The following is a 24,479-nucleotide window of genomic DNA, read 5'->3' on the forward strand; positions in this document are numbered from 1 at the left end:
GGCTCTTAAAGAATCCATAGACGTACCTAGATCACACATTAAAAATAGTTTTGAATTAAAAAAACGTATCGAGAACATATACATTCCAACAGACCATATATTGGTATCTTTCGACGTAGTTTCACTATTTACAAGTATACCTAGATATTTAATACTTAACAGCATATATAAGAGGTTCCAAAAATTACATAGGAAATCGATAATTATGTTTGACGAAATCATAACAACAATTAATTTCTTATTCAATAATGTATTTTTTCGTTTTAATAATACTACTTATAAACAGATATTTGGTATTTCGATGGGAGACCCATTATCAGCATTATTTGCAGACTTAGTCATGGAGGATTTAGAGACACAATGTTTACTTTTTCTGAAGGAGGAATTTAATATCAACCCAATTTTTTATTACCGATATGTGGATGACACATTAATATGCATTAAGAGCATGGATTTTGATCGTGTTTTTGGAACATTTAATGATTATAATTCACATTTAAAATTTACCTACGAGACAGAGGTTAATGGTTCTATTGATTTTCTAGATTTATCGCTTACTAGAAGAAATAATACAATTATTACAAACTGGTACCAAAAACCAACTATGTCGGGACGTATTTTAAATTATAACTCAAACCACACATTAAAACAAAAAAAGAACATTGTTAATAACCTGGTAGATAGATCGATATTGTTGTCTGATGAAAGTTACCATAGCAATAATATCTCTATTGTAAAAAACATATTATATAATAATGACTATCCTGAAGAATTTGTAAATTTGTGCATTAAAGATCGCATTAGAAAATACAAATACAGTCATAACATTACACAAAATAAAAACAATAACAAAAAACAGACAATATACTTTCCAATTCCATTCGAAAAAGAATTCTTCTATAAATGTAAATCAACATTAAAGAAGAGTAACCTTGTTTGCATACCAAAAATGACTAACAAGTTATTCAATATTATTGTTCTAGGTAAAGATAAATTAATAAAATATGAAAAAACAGGTATAGTTTATAATGTTCAATGTAAACAATGTACATATAACTACATAGGCGAAAGCAAAAGAGCTCTAAAAACTAGAATCAATGAACATAAATATTCGGTAAAAAAAACGATTCAAGATCCAAGTAACTTTAGATTTAGACATCTACCTATACCAGCTCATATAGTGAATAATCCGAAACATGAATTTGATTGGGATAACACAAAAATTATACATGTAGAACAGAATTACAAAAAAAGATGCATCGCAGAATCAGTACACATTAAAATTACGGATAATACCATTAATTCACAAGAAGATACAAAATATCTCAGCAACCAATATTCGAGAATATTTAACATCATTAAGTCTATTTAGTAATAGTATTATGAGATTAACATGATCTGATCTTTCTTTTCCTCTTTTGTATTCCCCACTCTTCATATCTCTCTTATTAGACCATTCAATCTTTCTCTTTCTATTCTTATACAGCGTGAGTGACTTACTAGGAGCATATACAAACGTATTCTATCAGTTTTATTTTAATTTGCTTGGACATGATGTGTTTATACCGTACTGACAAAAAATTATTGTTTTATTTAATTGATGTTATAATTTTATATTGACGTTATATATGTGAGGAAATAATTTTTATTTTAATCAACATTGCAGTACAAAGCATATTAAAAAACGTAGGTTTATATTTAATTTATTACTATATTTGATTTGAAATTATTCATTTTATATATTTAACAGATGTATACTCAGGTGGCAATAAATTGAATTGTGAAACGTTTACAAGAAAAACAAGGTGTGTAATTATTTACAGGGATAACTCCTAAGATCAGAAATTTAATAAAATAAAATGATCAAATATCAGGAGTGAAAACATAAGAATTTTTTACAAAATAATTAATAATTAATTTTGTTGTTCAGGAGTTACTTGACTGTCTGTTATAATTTCTTCAAGTTTAACAGGTTCATAACGTCGTTCTATTGACTTCACTGGACTGATAGACATTATAGATTCACCTATTCTTTTGTTTACAGTTATCTTATTAATAGTATTACTATTATTTATTGTTGGAGCAACCAATTCATAATCACTAACTTTAACTTTTACAAACTTCACTACACCTGGCTCTAAATCAACTTTTTCTAAAGAACAAACTTTCATTAAATTTCTTTCATTATTCGTCTCTTTATCAATATCAGAAAATATCAGCTCATTACCAATAGGTGTATAAGTTATATTATTAGATAACGTCTCATGCTGAGCAGTATCGGGTACAATTCTTAAAGTAATTTGACGAGGTTTTAGATTATCAAGTTGAATTGTTTCAATTATTACACCGGGAGACTCTACTTGCTGGCCTCCAAAGCCTATCAAAACAGAATGAGCGTAACTAATTTTAAATCCCAAACATAACACAGTAGTCGACTTTATAGTACACACCGTTGCACCGATATCAATAAGAGCAGTAACGTATTTATAACCTATCTTTACATCACGTACAAATTTATTTCCGTAACTACATTTTTCCACCTCGTTACATATAACATTTATAGACTTTCTTTCACTATTAATTAATTTGTCTGGACAGGGAGTAGCAATGTGTCCTACCTTTTTACATAAGAAACATGTAATTTCGCATTTAGAATTATTACAATTTCGTGAAATATGTCCAATTTGATTACAATTATAACATTTTAAATCGCTCTTAGTGTTACGCACATTGAATGATGAACTCGGGTACAAATTCTCCTGTTCAGCTGCGCCATCTCTAGTTGCCGATGAAGTACTCTTATCCGCTGTTGTAGAAGTGATTCCAACCGTCGTCGCCGACTTCGAAGAATTCTCCTCTTTTCCACTACAGTTCCTAAAATCCTTAGCTAAAACTCGGCGATCACGTTGTTCCGAAATTCTCAATATACTACTTCGTTGTATATTTTCTATGCGAACTAAATCTTGCATTATTGCATCTGTAGTTATATAATTTTGTCCTAAAATATGTTGCGCCAATTCCTTTGACCATAAACCGGCAGCTACTTCATCACGAATGTCATTTACATTAAAATCCAGTCCTTGACACATCCATACTTTTTCAAGAAAATAATCTTGAATTGTTTCATTGCGGTTTTGTACTCGCGCCATCATGACTTTTAACTTTCACTGCGAGAATGTTTATAAGTAAAAGTCGACTGAAAAGCTTCCAAAAATGCATCAAATGTTTTTACTGTTTCAGCTTTAGTCATAATCCATTTCCATGCTCCACCTTTCAAGCACGATTTAGCAATACTCATAGCAATAGCAACACTCCAATTGTACATAATTTTAGAATTTTCTTCATTTCCAAAAAATTCTCGTATAAAATTTTTAGCATCTACTGGATACATAACTACATTTCTATCTGGTTGATTTTAATTAGCTAGAACTTCTTGAAAAGTATCAGATTGGTTTTTCATAATACTACAGAGAAAATTTATTGCAGTATTCAAAGAATCTGAAGTGTTTTGACTATAATTCTGAGAACATCGGTCAAGTTCTTGTTGCAACTGGTTTATTCTCGATTCAGCTTGAGAGCGTTCTTCAAGTCTCCTTGTCTTTTGTCTCTCTATTTCAGCTAAAGCATCTATTAGTTGTTTTTCCGCCATTTTTCCTGATAATACTGGGAGCAAATTTTTTTCTTGAATAAACTTTTCAAAATTGTCAAGTGATTCAGTCATCAATTCTCTACTCAAAGAATTCACACTTCAAGTATATAAAAATCTGGTATAATAAACTAAAATTTTATATTTTAAGTTCACTATACTCCTTCACAACACCACTAAACAATCCCTATCAATTCACCAAAATTTCTATTGTCAAAAGATTTTTTTTTTATATCTATATCTATCCCGCTTCTGAATTTTGTTGTGTAATTAAATTAAAAACACAATAGACACAGGTAATAAAATAAATTTGTACGATAAATATTAAAAGGTTATTATATATTTTAAAATAATATTAAAATAGGTATTCGACTGAACTACAAATATTTAAAATTACGCAGCACACTGCCTTAAAACAAAAACGCTTTCGTCAACTAGCGACCTTCTCACTCAAGCACTAAAACTCAACTCTCCCTTTGTCTTAAACAGAGCTACCACCCAACTTATAAATAACGCCATCTAGTGTTCTATTCAAATATTAATTTTGATTAAACATAACATTATATTCCTGTCTCATTATAAGGCTCCTCCTTAGGTCTGTGAAGTGGACACCCGAGTATGGATGAAAATTTTTAGAAAATATTCATCAATTTGTGCAGAAGCTGCGCGTTCAGAACCCGCGATCAAATAATTTGTGCAACTTTTAATTACGCCAGTATTAATTAATTAAAGTCGGGTGCTGGCTAAACTTCGATTGCGATTTACTCGTGGAAATACTGAAAATTTCCGAATTCTGACGACTCCATTGAGTTGCGCGTAATTTGTGCATCAAGAATATGTGGTCCTAATTGAAATATAATCAAAGAGTGCGGGAAGAACGATAAAAAATATAATTGGCATTTGATCAATAATCATTGCGCGCGGCACATGCGCACAACGTCGTTCTAACTACCAGCGAGCGGCGCTGACTGTCAGTACAGCTGTTATTGCAACTGTAACTGCTCTAATTTAATGTGCTAGGAGTGTCAGGGAGACAATACGCTGATGGCTGTTGTAAATTTGCCAGAAGAATCTTTCAGAGTATGTATTCTTTTTTAATAACTTATCAATCAATTTATCATTAACTGTACACTGAAAAAAGTACATTGAAATTGCGCCAGCAAGCTATTTTGAAACTACTTCATGTACTCAGAGCATGCCTGTAATGACTTTACTTGCGTATAAATGTAATTTTTACACAACATTAGTATTGTATTAATGCTTAGTATCCAGATAAACATTATATTCACATGAGAGTGTTTGATATTTTTAGAAATGAAAAAAAAAAAAAGAAATGATACGTGTGATTTATAACCAAGAATATTAATATTTTCACTACCAACTCAAGGTTTCTGATAACTATAGTTGCAACTCATACCTAGGAATGAATACTGAATTTTTTACATCATGTTTTTAATCAACAGTTCAAGAAGATTCCACTAGGCCCGGACATCCAGCCTCAGTCAATCAGTGTACCCAACAATGAAGCAATGATTCCAGGACAATCACATTTGCTGCACTAAATCCAAGAAAAAACAGAATTTCCATAGAGCCGCTCGAGTATTGATAGATTTTTATTTAATTTACTTAGCGTACATGTAGCTACATTAACAAGATAATTAATAGTAATGAAGTTGCTTATAACTATTTTCGAAATTTGCATTTGGATAAGGATACTGATTTATTTATACCAATATATGTGTCTCAATTTTCAGAATCTAAGAGTTTCTGCATCCAGAAGAACCAATCTTAATCAATCAGCGTGTACATCAAGGATCAAAGGATTCCAAGGAAATCACATCTGTTACTACGAAGCCAAAAGAAAACACGATTTCCATGGGGCTGCTCGAGTATTGATTGATATTTATTTAATTTACTTAGTGTACATGTAGGTATTAACAAGATAATTAATAGCAACCCATTGAAAATACAAACTTGAAAATTAATTTTTTATTTAGTTGATTTACTGAAATTATTTTTTCATCGACCAATATGAATTTTTTTGCGTTAGGAGAGTTTACAAACTATTGCCCGAAATATCATCTGAATAAAACATATCAATATTCATATTTTATGAAAGGATTGACTAGTTAGTTCACAGGACGAAGTTGCTTACTATATAACTATTGTCGAAATTTGCATTTGGATAAGGATACTGATTTATTTATACTGATATATTTATCTCAATTTTCAGGATCTAAGAGTTTCTGCATCCAGAAGAACCGATCTTAGTCAATCACTGCTACTAAATGCAAGCCTAATCGTAGTTATTCTCCCCAGTTGCTGCAAATGGAAATTGAATGGATCAACTCATCAGCCACTACTTGATACCTGAAAAAAGAAACCAGTATGAAATGAATTATGTAAGACAAATTTCATTCAAGAATCGCTACTCATATACTTTTTCAATTGATTTTTCGTACACCTACGCGTTCACCTTTGCGTACATAACCATTGATAGTTTGATGTTGTCAGGTAGATGAACAATGTATTTCGCTGATGTAGATAAATCATCTTTTCTGATCCATCTATTGTTTACCAGGCAGTAGGCCCTATAATGGTTCAAATCTTTGTTGATTTCTTCGATTTCTACGACACCTATTAATTTATATCTACTACGACGTATCAAAATGGTTTCAGGGCATGAACTGTTGATAGTGTGGTGTAATTCTGAGCTAGTGAAAATAAATTCGGTTTCGAGAAACAGAATGTCTCCAATATCGTAGATTAATTTTTTTGTAATTTTCTGACATTTTGGACAGGCATCTAACTCTGGTTCATCAAAAATATCGTTCAAACATTCTTGCAGATTTTGCATTCCGTCTTTCCTATTTATAATTTTTGCAGCCTCTCTAAAAGGGAACACTAATGTATTAAAGTTTTTCGGTGTATTTCGATATCCACATTCGTCACATTGTTTCGTAGATGTTATTAAAGAAGTTTCACTGTTTTTAAGTGGAATCTGAACCAAATCTATGACATTAATCTGACAGTCAATTATACTTCCATCAAAATTATGTAAATTAGGTTTGTTTCGATTATAGATTGAATTGATCACGATTGGGTACAATATATTTGCTCTATTTTCATAAAAATCATTCAGCAGAGAAACATCTTTATTAAAACTTGTAAGAGCTTCTAAATATTCACATGATTCCCCTTCAGATAAGATCTTATATACACTATCGATACTTGCAGAACAAATCAAAACTTCTGAAACACTGTCGAAGGCACATGTATTTATGAATTTCCTTGTTTTGTTATCATATAAAACCGTATCATTAATTATTCCATTTAAAATAAGAAAAGAGAGTTCTTTCAATTGCCTTACATTATTTACCGAATTTTTATCCGTTTCAATTGTTTCCATTTTTATTGGCATTTGTACTTGTGCTACAATCTTGTCAGATTCAGTCGACAATTTAGTCCATTGTTAAACGACATGGTTTTAGTTTCAAGCTTTCGCCCATTAAAACTTTGTGGCTAGTATCTAAATAATTTTTGTACGGGTAATCGTTGAACGCCATGCTTGTACCATTCAACATAGCCAGAGAACCATCTGTTGAAGCTTCATCTGGAGCACCAAGAGAGATAGGTAGACTCAGAGCATATTGGATCGTATTGGTGTCATGTGCATCGCTCAACATCTGCCACAGTGGTGCAACTTTGGATTCGTGATCTGTAACCATCCTGTAGAGAAATATGTAACCAGATGTTTCATCTGATGCTACAATTACTTTTTTAGCATATCCACCAGATGCATCGATTGACACCCTAAGCTTCTTAACTTTTTTTAGATCTTTCCATAATTGTATTTGATCATCAGTAACAAAATTCACGACAAATGGTTTCTTACTAACTTGTCTGATTTTGGAAAACCCATTTTCACTCAAATACAAGAGAGAATCAAAGACTGCACTAGGACCAGTTAGTTTTAAAGCTTCATCAATTGCTTCCTGTCTCAATTTTCTGATCGTAACTGAATTATTCAAGTAAGCTGGTTCTAAATCAGAATATTCCAATAAATCATTCGCAGCCTCAAGACGAAAAACACCAGCTGTTACATATCGTGCTTTTAGTTTAGCTTTTTTCCTTCGCGTGTTCTTGAGTTGGCGTTTCCTTTTGTGAGCAATTGTTGTACTGTCAAAGGTATGAATATCGATAGAAATACTTTCACTGTCAAGAGAAAAAGTACGAGCACATTCTCCTTCAATGTCGTTGAAACATTCCGTACACTTGCCATAAAATTTGAAAAAAGGAAAATCATTTCCAACATAAAATTGATGTTTTGTAAAAGCATAATTACAATTAATTTTTGTATCATTGCACACTTTTTCAACTACCATATCCGTCCAATCTTTCTTCAAGACTAGATATTCTCTACCATCTTTGTAAAAAACTCTGTCTGGCTTTATTTGTGCCCACTCTTTTTTATCCAAATGTATTTTCATATTTACTGGTTGGAATTTACCAGAATTGGAAATTTTTCTTGGTATATACTCCTCACCCATCATTAAGTCATCAGTTTCACTTTTTTCGCTTTCAGAAAAATCATCTTTGGGCAGTACATAATTGTAAGATTGATTTACTACTTTAATATTGCCCTGAGCTTTCAAATCATCTTTTAAATTATGCCTATTTTGTTGCACATCAATGTATATCGTATGAGCTGTTTTTTTTAAGCCTATTTTATCTGAAACTTTTTGCCACACTCCACTCTCATCATTCTCTTTTAACAATTCTCCTTTTTCGTTAAAAACGTCAACCACTTTCAAAACTTCCAATAAATCTTTCCATGGAACTGCCGGTTCCATAATATTAAATACAGCCAGACACAAAATCAAATAGAACACTGCATCCCAGCATGCACTTAACACGTTTACAAAAATCAACTGCACTCGTTTAATTCACCGATATAAATAAAAAACGGCAAAAAATCTAATTGAAAAGCTCTTGAGTTAAATTACTATTAATACTATTTTGTTAACTGAGATTTCACGTTTTCTCGGAATTATAATATTTACAACGGTATCTCGTGTGTTACAGACAGAATGCAGACTCTTTCAATTTCATTTCTGTTAAACCACAAGCAGTTATTTAATTTTTTCATTTGCCATTCCTCTATGGTATCATTTTCTCTCAATCCGTACATTTGATGTAAAATGTATTTTTTCACAGTTGCAGAAAGTTTGTCGTCAGGATTTTGCATAAACCTTTCAACGCACTGCCTTATACTTGGTAAACAGAGACATTTCCCCAGGCTCTCTTTGTAATCCAACCAGCTTTGTAGTGCAGGCGCATTAACTAAATTGGCTTGACTTTTTAACTCTTAAAAAAAAATTATGATTAATTATTTAGGCTTCAATATTGTGGAAAAAATGTAATCAATTACAAAGATAAAAGCTCATTTGGAATATCTGCTGCAACAGCTTCAAAATAGTATGCTAAAAATAATTTGACCTTATCTTGATAGGCTTTTCTTTTTCCATAAATAGGAAAAACTGCTTCGCTCCATTTGATTAATAGCTCACTAGAAATACAATGAGTGGTGGCGTCTACTGACATATTCTCCTGATCAATAACTGTAAGGAGTTTGAAATACAAATTATTTTCCTAAGCTAATCCTTGTCTTCTATTAGAATCTGTTTTAGTTCTAGTCATAATGGTAATTGTGTGTAACAATGTTCCTAAAGATACATGAAGCCGTTTAACTAAATTAATACATCTAAACCCTGTAAAAAATTAAATGACTTATTAAAATGAAAGATGAATTACATTATACTATAGACTAACACTCAAGGATTTGTCAATTGCTAACTCTAACCACAAAAATACTTACACAAAGGTACTGCAGTTTTCCTCTCTTGAGAGGAAGGAGCCTTCGTATATAACTATATAAAAATCAATTAGTATAAACTACTTTACATGGGTTAAAAGCAGCACTCATTTATATATCAAATTCAATTAAAAAATTTGGAATGAACAAAAACATAAGAACTGAAAAAAACATTACTATTATAAGTTTTTAGTGCGTGTAATAGCAGTGTATTCACTTAGATTTTGATCGTCTGCTCTTCTTGTTTGATTGGCTTTATCTGCTGTCAGGTTACCGCGTAACTTAAGCCATTATCACGTAGCAATGACGGTAGATTTGAAGTAAATAATTGGTAGTATTAATAACTTTTCTCCATATTTTTTTTTTTCGTGACCAAAATACTCTTGGAAAGGTAGAAGGAAAAGGAAAATAAAAGGAGAAAAGGGAAAAAAGGAAAAATGGAGCAGTATATAAGAGATGGGAAGAAAGGAAAGAGAAAAGACGATTGAAAAAAATGGAATAATATTTTTATCAATATTAAATATATATATATATATATATATTGCAACGATTACCGAAAATCGTTAGACTCGCGCGAGGTTAACGAGCGGCTAAGCGAGAGGAGCCGCGTTCGGTTCGCGAGAGAGAGAGAGCGCGTAGGGGCAATGACCGGGAGGGGAGGCTCCGACCAGTAGTATGACTGTGTCAGCGTCGCGCTAACCTCCAATTTTCCCGAGTTTCTCGTTTTGCCAGTGACATTGCGAACTTGAGTGCGTGGGTGGGTGAGCAGCAGCAATAGCAGCAGCAGCAGCGGTAGCAGCAGCTATACCGGCGGCAGCTCTAGCAGCAACAACAGTAGCAGCGATAGCGGCAACAACAACAGTAGCAACAGCAAACGAGGCGGTGCAGCAAGCAGCGGATCAGCTTATTAACAACGTGTTAGTTGGATACGGTTGGCCACCGTATCCTCGTCGTTCTTGCGGTAGGTGCACCTTTTCCCCCTTTCTATTGTTATTACAATTTGCGTGCGATCCCGCGCAGCGAGCGCGAAGAATTTGTTTGTTGCGCGCGAGCGGTTAGTTCGCGGCATCCGTGGTTTTCTCTCTCTCTCATTTTCAGCGTGTCTTGTCATTCACGCGAGCGTGCGTAAGTCTCTCGGCCAAACGCTCGTGTAAATAACTTGCATGAATAAAGTGCATATTAACCGTTCCATTTAAATCAAATAGTCGTTATTTAGTCTTTCCTTTGTCCGGAGGTCGCGTCAGTGTTTATTTACGTTCGATTCGAATTCGCCGGTTGCGTAGCACGAATCGTGCGAATACCGGTAGACGCGAATCGACGACTTAGGTTCCAGCGGCGGCCGCACGAGCGCTACTAGCAAGGGGCGACAGCGCCGCCAAGCGGTGAGTTGGGGGAACCCAACTCGGAATAGCGAACTGACTCTGCGCAGGCGCACTCCGAGGCAAGGTAGGTTGCACAGAGATAACAGGGCTTCGTCTAGTTGTAATATAGGCACTTTCCAGAGATTATCGACTAAATGGCAGCCTGTTACAATATATATATATATATATATATATATATATATATATATATATATATATATAAAGAACAAGCTTTATAAAATTGAATATAATTTTACAACTTTTGATACAGGGATCTTCTAAAAGTTTTTCAATAGAGCATGGTTCAATAATTGTTGCCTTCTTAAGTCATTTTAACATAGTTTCTTTTAGTAATATAAATCATGGACAAATCCATAATATGCGATGATCGTCAGCTCATTTTGAATAAGACATCACGGCGCTAGCAATAAGCTAGTAGTTAGAATTATGAATAATCAAAATTAATGAAAGTATTAAAATGTAAGCTCAATAATTTTCACACATCTAAGACAAATTTTTGCAAAAAATAATTATTTCCCGTGTTAGAGAGAATTCAAATAAAATATCAAAATTTGAGTGTGAATGCAATTTTGATTTTCGGTAAGAGTACAAAATCTCTTGATTTTCAAAAGTCAATCTAACAAATAATTTTATATTTCGCTCGATTTAAAAAATTATAAAATAGCACTTTTTTTCAATCGAAATGTCACATAGGATTACTTGAGGCCCTTATAAAATGTCAGGAAAAATATGAATATTTTATTCTTGAACTAATCCAACAAGAATTATAGCTGAAATTAAAGAATTTTCAAGCGAAAAGTTCTCCAATTTCACATATATAAATTATTTTAGACAATTTTTGTCTAAGAAATGACTAATTTCAATCAATCCATTGTTCATTTTAGCAACCGGTTCACCCTTGAAGTCTGGAAAACTGCATGAAAGAATTCCATTTCCAAAAAATGTGTTCTAAATTAATGAGCAATCTCCAGAAAATGCTACAAAAAAATTCTTGTAGGTTTTTAGTCATTTACAAGCATCTTATGTCTTTCTTAATGACTTTCTGATTTCATGACACCCAGACCTGCCTCGACTCCGGCCTAACCACTTATGTATGGATATCTGAAAATGCGTTTACTAAACCGCTGAGAATTGTTCAATGGATTCTCGAGAACAGTTCTCATAGATTTAGTCGACAGAATAAACCGAGATTCCGCACGGCCACCGGACTAGCCACCCGTGTCGTTGGAGCTAAAGGGGAAATTCATTTTCCCGAAAAACTGACTACTAAATGTGTGAGAATTGTTCAGTGGCCTCTAAAGAACAATTCTCATTGATTTAGTTGTCGCAAAAAAATTTATTTCATTTCCTACGGAAAAGCGATAGCGCATTCTGTTTGGACACCGGCGTAGCCACCTTCGTCGGGAAAGCTGAAAATGAAATTATTGTTCGGAAAACCCGTTTACTAAATAGATGAGAATTGTTCAGTGGACTCTCGAGAACAGTTCTCATAGATTTAGTCTCGTAAAAAAGAATCTATTTTCTTTCAATGCAAGCCATAATACCGAATTCGGGCTCGACGCCGCGCCGGCTTCGCTACCTGTGTCGGGAAAACTACGAGGGAAGATCATTTTCTCGAAAAGCTTTGTACTAAATCGATGAGAACTCTTGAAAAGAATTCTCATAGATTTAGTCATCGTAAAATATTCTATTTTATTTTCTTCGCAAGCACGATTCCCCCTTCTGCCTCGACACCATATATAATAGCCTCCTGTTTCAGGAAAACTAACTACCAAGGAAAAATCAATTTCCTAAAGACTTGTGTATGTCGATGAGAATTGTTGTGTGGACTATAAATATTCTTTTTCGTGTTGCTATGGCACTGTAATACACCATGCTACCGTTCTTCCGCGCGTTCGTAGGTCGGAGGCGCCTCGCCGCGCGCCGTGAGCGTTCGCGCATGCGCGGCAAACCAAAGTTATTATAAATCTAATTATTATCGTTCCTTCCGCACCCTTTGATTTTTTTTCAATTAGAACCACATATTCTTGATGCACAAATTACGCGCAACTCAATAGAGTCGTCAGAATTCGGAAATTTTCAGTATTTCCACGAGAAAATCGCAATCGAAGTTTAGCCAGCACTCGACTTTAATTAATTAATACTGGCGTAATTAAAAGTTGCACAAATTATTTGATCGCGGGTTCTGAACGCGCAGCTTCTGCACAAATTGATGAATATTTTCTAAAAATTTTCATCCATACTCGGGTGTCCACATCACAGATCCCTCCTCCTTACCGCGGATTCTTCCTACTTCTTGTGCATTTGGTGTTACTGTTATGGAGAGACTAATAATTACATCATCAATATCTGCTCCTTTATGTTTGCCAAATTTTTAATTATATTGACAGTAGATTACATACATTCGTTAAGGAATATCTTTATTTTTTTAAATTATTATGATCTTCTTATTTGTATGCTTTTGCTGTCCACCTTATTTTGTTCATGCCGCAAATGTTGGTCTGGCATCGACAATACATTAATGCGGTTAAGAAAAACAACTAAATGCCACAGGTAAAATAATCTAGAAAAATGTGATGTGTAAACTGAAAACATGATATGAAGTGATAGCAAGGCCGATTATACTACAAAAATACAGAAAAAGTAAAGACTGCGCAATGTCGATAACAGCAGAGAAAGTAAACCAAGATGATTTTTCACATTTCTCGGCTGATCGATCAACCTATTTTCCCTTGGGCTTTCAAAAAATTTTTAAACAGCACACAAGGCGATAGGTAAAGGTACTCCTGTATACTATGCTTTAACATTGTCCTAAGCGTTAAATGACAGAACTTAACCTTTAATTTCTTGTATAGTACTGTACTATATAATAACAGTTGATTTTTTATCGTGTTCATACTTTTTAGAGGTCTAGGAAAGTTGGGTTTGTGAGGTAAAAATTTTATTGTATTTTTTTCACGAAAACAAAAAAGTTACTTCTTTAGTCTCTAATGTCATTACCGACAGAGCAACAGAAGTTCTTTCAGCTTTTTTGTTAAACATATAAATTAATCAACTTGAAAGTTTTTCAGAACACTCGTTATATAGTATATGAATAAAAAACAGTAAAAAGCCATTTTTGTTATAAATTGTCTTGGAAAGCGAGAAATAAAATATTTTCTTCTCTCGATGTCCAGGACAATTTTTATAAAAAATTCTTTACAAATATTCTTTACAAATTCTTTACAACAAAAGTCCTTACGTCCCGTTGTTCACGTACAATGGATGTTCTGAAAAGTTTCAAATTACCTTATTCATTTATGGTATTTAAACATAAAGCTGGAAAAACTACTTTACCACGATTGGTGATGACAACAGCATGTTAAGGAGGTACAAGAATATAAAGAAACAAATGACATTCTAAAATTAATTATGGCTTTTCTAGAACAACTCCTGTTTAATATTTATTGAACTCATTGTTAATGTATTTGAAAAGATCGTTAATATAAAAACTACTCAATTCTTAACTTACTGTTAGAATACGATTCTTTATAGCTTCAGAGTATAAGGAAAACTTATAATAATATAATTACATGTTGTAAATTGCTATAAAAAGTTAAATTTTGATTTTAGAAATATATTTAAAAATGAACCTTACCTTTATCTTTGGAATATGGATTATCTATAAACTTATTAGAATTAAAATCATGTATATATCCATCAGCTAAGTTTCTTCCAGCTATCAACAACTGTCCTACTTTACCTTGTGATATTAAGCAGCAGTTTTCATCCACTATATAAGTTAAACAATTTTTCATAGGCCTTCCTTAAATTAAAAACAATCAATCGATCAAAAACAATCAATATATATTAGCGGAGAATAACAAAGATTAATAAATACATAGATAGATAAATAGATAAAAATTTATCTTATGGTATATATTGAAATGCAATACAATCAAATTTATTATTAAATAATATAATCAAGAAATGAAACAGTTTAATGACGAAAGATTAATGTAACATACAAAATACTTAATGAAGGCAAAGAAATAAGGCATAAACAAAAATGAAAAACATATGTTCAAGAAAGGCAATATTATAAAAGAAATGTATAGAGAAAGATTAAGGAATATGACGAAGACAAAGAAACCAAAAAGTTTATTATGGAAGTAGAAAGGCAAAAGATAAAGAAAGATAGAACGAGCAAGAAAACTGACACGGAAAAAGAAAACAAACGTAGAAAATAATTCTGTAAGAAACTCTGAGTAAGAAAGTAAACGAAAAATGAACTCCACATATACTACATAAGAATAATAACAAGTGTTAAGAGATGTCAAGTATATGTCAAGAAGGCAAGAAAAGGAATGAAAGTGGAACTGAAAGCTAAGGTAACAAAAGCAAGGAATTAAAAAAATCACTGGAAAAAGAAGAGTTACTATTATACACAAAAATATAATAATAATAATATAATAACAAAAATATAATAATATAATAATAAGTATAATATATTATACACAAAAATAAAATATAATTTATCATAGTTTATCTGATCCAAGCAAAGACGAGAGCATGTACGAGGTGTGTTCAAAAAATAACGAGAATTTTCGTTTTATGAAAAAAATATTTATTTATTCATCTACATTAATGTTGTCGCCTTCAAAGTAGTCCCCTTCGGATACAATACACTTATGCCAACGCTTTTTCCAATCCTCGAAACACTTTTGAAACTCGATCTTTGTAATAGCTTTTAGCTCTTTCAGCGATTCGCTTTTAATGTCATCTATGCCTGTAAAACGACGGCCTTTTAATGTTATCTATATTTTTGGAAATAGAAAAAAGTCACATGGAGCCATATCTGGCGAATATGGAGGCTGAGGCATCGTTACAGTTTCGTTTTTGGCCAAAAATTCACGAACAAGCAATGAAGTGTGAGCAGGCGCATTATCGTGGTGTAAAAGCCATGAATTGTTTTGCCACAAATCCGGGCGTTTTTTTCGGATTGCTTCACGCAAACGACGTTGAACTTGTAGGTAGTACTGCTTATTGATTGTTTGACCTTATGGTAAGAATTCATAATGCACTATGCCAATAAAATCGAAGAACACAGTGAGCATAACCTTCACATTCGACCGTACTTGTCGAGCCTTTTTCGGTCTTGGCGATCCAGAATGCCTCCACTGGGACGATTGAGCCTTAGTTTCGACATCATATCCGTAAACCCATGTTTCGTCACCTGTTATAACACGTTTTAGTAGTTCTGCATCGTTATTGACTTCATTTAGCGACTCATGAGCAACTTCCATTCGCCGCTGTTTTTGTTCGAAATTCAACAATTTTGGAACGAATTTTGCTGCCACACGTTTCATACCCAAAACATTCGAAAAAATTTGATGGCATGAGCCAACTGATATGCCAACATCATCAGCGACTTCTCTGATTGTGATTCGGCGATCGTTCATAACCATTTCTTTCACTTTTTTCACGTTTTCATCGGTTGTTGATGTGCTTGGGCGTCCGGGTCGTTCGTCATCTTCAATTATTGCTTTATTGCTGAAAATTTTATCGTACTTCAGGGGCATGTGTACCAACATAATAAAAAAAAATTTTATAGAAGCGGACTCTCCAAACCCGCGAAATTTAAAAATTCTTGTTACTTTTTGAACACACCTCGTATTTGACGAGAGTATCAGTACATGAATGGATAAAAGTGTCTCTAGTATTTTGGATTTGATTTATGGTATATGTAAAGAAAACAATGCAACATACACGTTTGATAACTTCACAGTGACATATGACAAGAATAGTGCGGAAGTTAATTGTATTCATACTTGTATGAGATTTATCTGGAAAAGTTTCCAACCTAACAAAATAAAAAGAGGTTTTGTTTTCTAAAATCACTGTATTTTTCAACATAGTCTCTTTTCAAATCTATATACTTTTTCCAGTTATTTTCTAACTTCTGTAATCCTTCTAAAAGATAGTTAATGTTTTTCTCTTGCAAATAGGCATTTAAGTATACGGTAGGTTCCTCGTTCGTTGAAAATACTGTACTATACCTCGCATATTTGTGAACTATATCTACTTTATGCTTTGGTCTATAAATTTCGTATCCGATACCCTTCCCATTTTGAAACCGTGACCGTACCACGACTAATTTGGAGTAATCTATTGTTCCACTCACAAGGGAACCATTCCAACCCGACCTCACCGATTTGAATGATTTTGGGATATGTTGTAGTACTTGAAAAAAAACTAGATATATGTTTTTTTATCGGCCCATAAAGGCTTTTAAGGGGTGAAAATCCACCTTGAAAATCAACACCTAAAATCAGTTTTTTTAATAATTCTCAGCATCAAATGAATATTTTTCAATAAACTCAACGTTAAAAAATTTCTTATACAAAGGCACTTTTAAGAACATAACATTTATACCGAATACCCCCTTTTTAATAGGGAAAAATACACTATTTTTTGTACTGTTTTACGACATGTAATACAGTAAATCAGTTTAAAAATCGCACTGATAATGAGAAATTACCAAAATTAGATTAACGTGTTTCCGGATTTAAAAAAAAATATATATAAGGGGTGTTTCACTCCCGAGAAACCACCCCTATCAAACTATCAGCAGGTTAATTCACCTAACCCTGGGATAAACAAGTTTAGTCGTTTGTTATTTCTTGAAATTATTTAATCCTCTGCATGAGCGAGCTACCTCAACTAACCAACTTGCCTCTATCCTACCAAACCCCCATAAACCACCCTTACCAAACCACATGCAAGCTAACCCACCTAATCCTGGGAAAAGCAACTTTAGTCGTTTGTTATTTGTTGAAATAATTGAATTTTACACCATAAGCGAGTAATCCCAGCTGAATCACATACGTCTTATCCACCTACCCCTAACCTATCTAACCCCCATCCTTATAAATCACCCTTACTGAAACACAAGCAGCCTAAACCTCCTAACCCTGGGAAACGCGAGTTAAGTCGTTTGTTATTTCCTGAAATAATTTAATTCTACACCTGAGCGATCTACCTCAATTAACCAACCTGCCTCTTACCCACCAAATCCCCATAAACTACCCTTACCCAACCAAATGTAGGCTAATAGACCTAACTTTGGGAGAATTGAGTTTATCAGTTGCTTTTTCTTAAAATGATTGATTTCTACACCGTACGTGGGGTATCCCATTTTTTTTTATAAAATATATCTGTAGCTCAAACATAAATTATGACAAATAAAAATATGTTTAATACATTTTATTGTAATAGTACCAAAATGGCGAGAAATATCTCTTAAAAATAAACACGAGAATAACACGAGGTCTAATTATCATTTATAGATCTATACATATATATTTATATTCGTATGTTGTGACGGTAAACGTCCTATTACCGCTAGCAGCCCAACCATGCGGCTGTCTGCGTGGGCAGCACCTACCGGTTGGGGAAAATGTGTAACGAGGGAATTCGGCACGAGACGGGGCGGAACGCGCGCGAATATAAATGAACCAGTCGAGGATAAGCTATCCGAGCATCTAGCCGCCTAACTTCAAACCAAAGTTTTCACCGTCGAAAGTTTCCGTCGGAAGTAAGGAGTGAGCGAGCCGATTTTCCACACGAGACGAAATGACACCTCCGAGTTCACGAGAACCGTTTTCGTCGCTGTGGTAGCGGGTGTGTATGAGTGAGCATGTGTGGATTGTTTCGCCATCAAGGGCGAAACCAGGAGCAGACCGTCCCGGTGGAGAACATTAACGAACAATAACGAACTTGTCTCTTTTCCCCTTGCGAGTAGTACGACCGATACAAAGGTAAGCTGGCCAGCTTTATATCGCGACTTTGTTTTATTTGTCTCACGATTGCGCGGAATTAATTGCTAATACCTCGTACTCTGTATGAATCGGTAGCGTGCATGTACTAACTCGACGAACAAAGAGCTACGATCGCTCCAACATTGCATGTTATTGACGCGCGCGCGCTTTGTAAACATAAACACGCGGGCCAAGTATACTGTAGAGAAAAGAGAAATAAACTAACTCACATGTGATACTGATTATAATTTCGCTGTTATTATTTCTCGTTAGTAACAACTTGGTTGACTGACTCCCGTTCCCTCCTGCTCTCCGGTTGACGAGTTTGAACGTTTCGACAATCCCCCGCGCTCTTCGATACGATCGCGCGCATAAATAAAAGACTGAGCAATCACCCCGTCACATGGCGCACAACGTAAAAGAACCTACAGCGTTTATGATTGTTCAAAACGCCGGTTCTAAACAGTAACCTTGCGTCAACCAGCGACTCAAGTGGCAATCAAAGTGTTGTTGTGCACACTTTGAGTTAAAAACCACATAGTAAACATCGCTTCTCTATAAGTTAGCTTGCGAAGGCCCGCTGCGACGATAATGATTGAAAACAGTCGTTGTAAACGCGTGCGAGTGTGACCGAACGACTCTTAGCGAGCCATAGCGTAAACACCAATAGGTTTTGAAAGTTGCCGCAGATCAACAATATTGTACCCGTTGGCCCAGGAAAAACTAACACCGGCAACATTCAAACAAAATAAACTCAAATCAATAGTTTTCTTTGGTAACGTGTTGTCTTAACGTAAATGTATTTTTCGTATATTGTCAACTGCGGGTATTGGTGATTACGCATAGACACGCTCGCTACATTAATTTAGATACTAACCAACACAGCCGCGCTAACAAACAGTTAGTGTGCCTGATAGGCAGGATCATTATATTGCGCAATAGCGAGCAAAGAGCCCTTCGACTAGCACAATATTAAATGTCCTTTATTGAGCCTCTTGTCGGGTAATAAAGTCTAAATTCTTGCTTGATTGTTAATAAACATTAAATATAGCACTCGCACTCGCACCGTCCGCCAAACAAGCGTGTAAATTTGTAAAGAATTAGTCGCGACGTAACAAGCAGATGACAATGGACTGCACTTAGAAAGAAGTCGAAGATTGGGTATTGACGCTCCAAGACGAGGAAATAAACGAATACCTCGAACACTTGGAGCTCAAGAAAAACCGGAATAAGCTCTTGAGAGCTGGGCGGCTGCAAAATTGGTTGCTAGGCGACTACTCCGCGGCAGATTTCGTAGAAGTCGACAACCAACACAGCAATCCAGCAAGAAGGGCAGCCCTACGCTCAGAGCTTATTATATCCATCTGCGCGGAACACACAGCATCCGAAGAAGGAGAACACCCGCTAGCCCAGCTATTGCAAAGTGCAGAGGTGATATCGCGGATTCAGGAAACAGCGATAAACGTCACAAACGTACTGGACGACGGCGAGAGTACCAGCAGTGATAAAAATATTACAATAACGGCTAATGATGGTAGCCAGTTCCCACTCCCGCCTGCATTCGCTGTGATGATCCAAGACCTCATTTTCAGGTCCAGAGAGAATGAGAAGAAGCTCGAGCTGCTAGACTCGTTAAGGGTAAATGTGTCAAGTCTAACGAAAATATTAGACGAAATATATAACAATTGTAGCAATGTTAAGAGCCAGCTGGACGACTTATCTGCCAGAATGAGCGCATTGGAAAATGCCGAAAACAGAAATGTACAGCAAGATAATGCAAATAATTCTAGTGAAATGCGACAACAAGAAAACGCGCGTAGGAACGTCGAATTCCAAGATACCTTTACCTACCATTACGATACCAGGTTACCTCAAAGTACTCCAGTTGGACCCGGACAGAGGCCCACGGGGGCCACCGGCAGGACCCCCCACCGGACGCTCCCTTTCGGAGAGGGTGGACAGCATCAACTCAGCGGAGTTAATGCTGAAGTGAATAACCACCCGCCGAGCACGTGGTCATCTCAGCAGACAACAAACCCTTGGTTAACTACAAGGGATGTTGGTCGCATTGTCCGAGGATGGAAACTGAAGTTTTCAGGAGAGGGCAATGCGATACCTTCCTGTCCAGGCTGGATAATCTGAGGAATGGTGCGGGACTCACGGTAGACGAGATGCTCATAACGGTATCGGAGCTACTCGTCGGTCCCGCCCTCACCTGGTACAAGGCGATGAAGGAGGAATGGCTCTCCTACGCCGAATTCGAGATGGACGCAAGGAAATGGTTCGGGACCAGCGTGCAACAGCAACAGCGTCTGTTGAGGGAGGTTCAGAGCCGATATTAGGGCCCCGATGAACCCGTTCATGTTTACATCACCAACATGATGGGCTTGATGAGGCGGCTAAACCCCCAGATGACGCCTGATTGCCAATTGGACCTGTTACACGCCAACCTTCTCCCGGACATTCAGGGCCAAGTGCGGGGGTCCGAAGCGAGCTCCATATGAACCTGAACGCGCTAGCTACGGCGGCACAAAACAGCTTGCACCAGAGAAAGACGGAACGGGTGGTACCTAATCCACAATCAACTCTGTAACCGGAGTTAGCGTACCACCATCGCACCGATGGAAGCAAGGGCCGCAAGGGCAAAGTAGCATCGATGTGCAGCGATAAGCCGGAGGTCAGTGACAGGTTGGACCGTATGGAGAAAGTGCTGGAGAAGGTAACGCACCCGGTCGTCTACACACGGACGCCCTCGGGGGCGACACCTAGTCCAAGCCTAGAGGCAGTTGATGGCGAAAAGAAGGCTCAACCCGCCGATATACTGAGCCAAGTGCTATTATCTCTCAAGGAAATATCTGAAGGGATGAAGCACAACCTCGCCGGAAAAAAACTTAACCTCGGAGGACCGCACTAAGAAGACAGAAGCTTCTCGAAGACGGGAGAGAGACTTCTCCAAGCCATTCAAGTGTGTTGAGTGCGGATTATTGGGGTACAGCAAAAAGTACTGCCCCCAATTTAACAAGGGAAACGAGGAAAGGAGTGGTTAGGTGGGGTTGACTCCACTCTTTATCCCCTAAGACAAACCCCGTAAACGAGATCTTGCGGACTTCGCCAACACAGTCAGTATAGATAGTATCGAGCGTGTTGAGCGACGAGAGCGAGAATTCCCCTGGTGGCGCCAATGATGAATGCGGCAGTAAAGTGGACGAGGAGAAAGGAGGTATTGACGTTGTAAAGCTCAAGACCCTAAACCGGTCGAGGTGGTGGCGAATGGATCGCACACGCCCTCGGGGGCGCTGGTAACGGCAGATAAACCATCAAGGGGTACCCCCATGGAATCTCCGATAGTCCGAATCGAGCTGGTTCGAACGACAAGTGGCGTCACTTTAACACGAGAGAGCACAGTAGTCAGCGATATGGTGTGCAAAGAGCAAGGCCGTGGAACCGCAGAATCTGTTCCGCTATATTCCCCGGAACAGGAAACGCGCTGGTGGCTACCGGTGAAAATAAGAGACTTCCAGATACGGGCTCTCTATGATCCGGGAGCTTCCACCACAGCAATGGGTAATAATGCTCTGCAAATAGCGTCTGTGCTAGGCATCAGGTTCGATACCACCCACCCGGGTACGGCAGGACTACCAGACGGTCGTAAATTAACAATCGTTGGTCTCGCCATGTTGCCGTTTACCGTGGGGGATATAATGATGCCGACGAGAGTAGCTATCCTCCCAACCCTCGTTAATGAATGTATCCTACGAGTGAATTTCGTTAGGTTGTTTAGAGCTGTAATTGACCCTGACGATGATACGTTACTGCTCAAGAAATCACGAACCAAGATGAAGCTAGAGGTAGCTAGCATAGAGGCTGGTCCGAAATTAGCTACGATCGGACTAGCCGAGGTAACAGCCTCTCAACAAGCGACATTGCAGAGGACCACCGGCGAGGCCTTATCGCAGGCCCCCGTGGGACGAGGATGTGCGGCAAGCATTGAACACGAGATTCGGGTCGGTGATACGAAACCGATCAAGCAGCGCTACTATCCAGTATTACACAAGGTCGAGCAAGAAATGCATAGATTAGGAGATGTTAGACCAAGGGGTGATCGAGCCAGCGGATAGCGGCTGGTCGAGCCCAGTCGTTATGATACGCAAGAAGGATGGCTCGTATCGATTTTGTATTGACTTCAGGAAAGTCAAGGTCACCGAGCCAAACGCGTATCCTCTACCATTTATGCAAGATATATTGAGGCGCTTACGCAACGCACGCTATATCTCCACACTCGACCTCAGTAGTGCATATCATCAAATACCACTTAAACCCAAATCTTGATCTATCACTGCCTTTACCGTGCCCGGATTGGGGTATTTCCAGTTCGTACGAATGCCATTCGGTCTCTCGTACGTCGGCGCCACCTTCCAGCGGGTAATAGATAGCGTGATCGGACCTGAGCTTGGCGATTTCGCATTCGCCTATTTGGATGATATCATCGTAGTATCGTCCAAATTCGAAGATCACCTGCAACATCTTAAAATCGTACTGGGTACATTATGTAGAGACGGAATCTCGATTAATCGAGAGAAAAGCGTCTTCTGCAAGCCTGAGGCTAAATATCTGGGTTTGTTGATTAACCGCGAGGGTATCAGGCTCGCCCCTAAAAAGGTGCGCTCTATCGTGGAGTACACTCGACTAGGAAACGTGCGATAGCTGCGTACTTTCCTGGAGGTTGCTTCATGGTACCGCCGATTCTTGAGTGACTTCGCCACACACGCTCAACCATTAACGAAATTAACGGGGAAAAAATACGAATATCTGTGGGGATCAGAACAAGAACAAGCCTTCGCCAAACTTAAGGCACTCATGATATCCGCACCGTGCCTCGGGTTACCGGAACCCGACGGGCAATACGTATTGGAAACGGACGCTAGCGCTACGGGAATCGGCGCCGTCCTAATCCAAAGAGTAGGAGACGGAGACCGAATCATCGAGTACGCTAGTAGAGTCCTTAACCCGGCGGAGCTAAACTACTCTGCCACGGAGTGCGAGTGCTTAGCGGTCGTATGGGCTATATAGAAGTTCCGCCCGTACATAGAGACATACCGATTCAAGGTGATAACGGACCATAAGAGTCTGAAATGGCTATACAATCTGAAAAACCTAATAGGACTTCTAGCCCGATGGGCCTTGCAACTCCAAGGCCATACTTTCGAGATTAAGTATCGAAAGGGTGCCGAAAACGTATTGCCCGATCCATTATCGCGCGCTTTTGAGCCCACGAAGGCTGAGGTTAGTGCGATGGACCAGCCGAAGCCAGGAGACAAAGCCTGGTACGCGGAACAGTTCCGGTGCGTAGAGGACAACCCGGAAGACCACCCGAACTGGAAAATAGTTGGCAAAGTGATCTATCACCAAAAGCCAAGCTGTGACTACCAAGGCGAATATGGATACGAGGACACTTGGAAGCTTGTCGTGCCACCGGAGGACCGAAAGGCGGTCCTGTTCGAGAACCACGACCTTGAGACCGCGGGACATTTGAGACGTGAGAAGACCTTCGCCTGCGTCGCCCAATCCTACTATTGGCCAGGCATGTACGTGGACATCAAAGGTTACGTCCAAAAGTGTCAGGTTTGTCAGCAGTGTAGGGCGAACAACGACTGCCGCGCGGACTCATGAGGGATTGGATGTTGTCCACACCTTGGCAAGTGGTAGCGGGCGACATCGCCGGACCCTTTCCGAGGAGCCCTCGAGGGCGCGAATACGTATTAGTGTTCATCGATTTA

At 37.3% G+C, this 24,479-nt stretch overlaps 1 protein-coding gene across 1 annotated transcript in view; it reads right to left on the reverse strand.

The window, feature by feature from the left end:
* The window catches only part of LOC131675463 (beta-alanyl-bioamine nonribosomal peptide synthetase ebony), a 964,295-nt gene that overhangs the window by 517,885 nt on the left and 421,931 nt on the right, over positions 1-24,479 (reverse strand). Inside the window, exon 9 of the mRNA XM_058954451.1 lies at positions 14,541-14,708. Within this exon, the coding sequence (XP_058810434.1) occupies positions 14,541-14,708 (168 nt within the window). The remainder of the gene's footprint in view (positions 1-14,540; positions 14,709-24,479) is intronic.

The sequence above is a fragment of the Phymastichus coffea genome, unplaced genomic scaffold (genome assembly GCF_024137745.1).
Source record: "Phymastichus coffea isolate CEN01 unplaced genomic scaffold, Cenicafe_Pcof_1.1 PCOF00001, whole genome shotgun sequence".
In the NCBI taxonomy this organism is placed as follows: Eukaryota; Metazoa; Arthropoda; class Insecta; order Hymenoptera; family Eulophidae; genus Phymastichus; species Phymastichus coffea.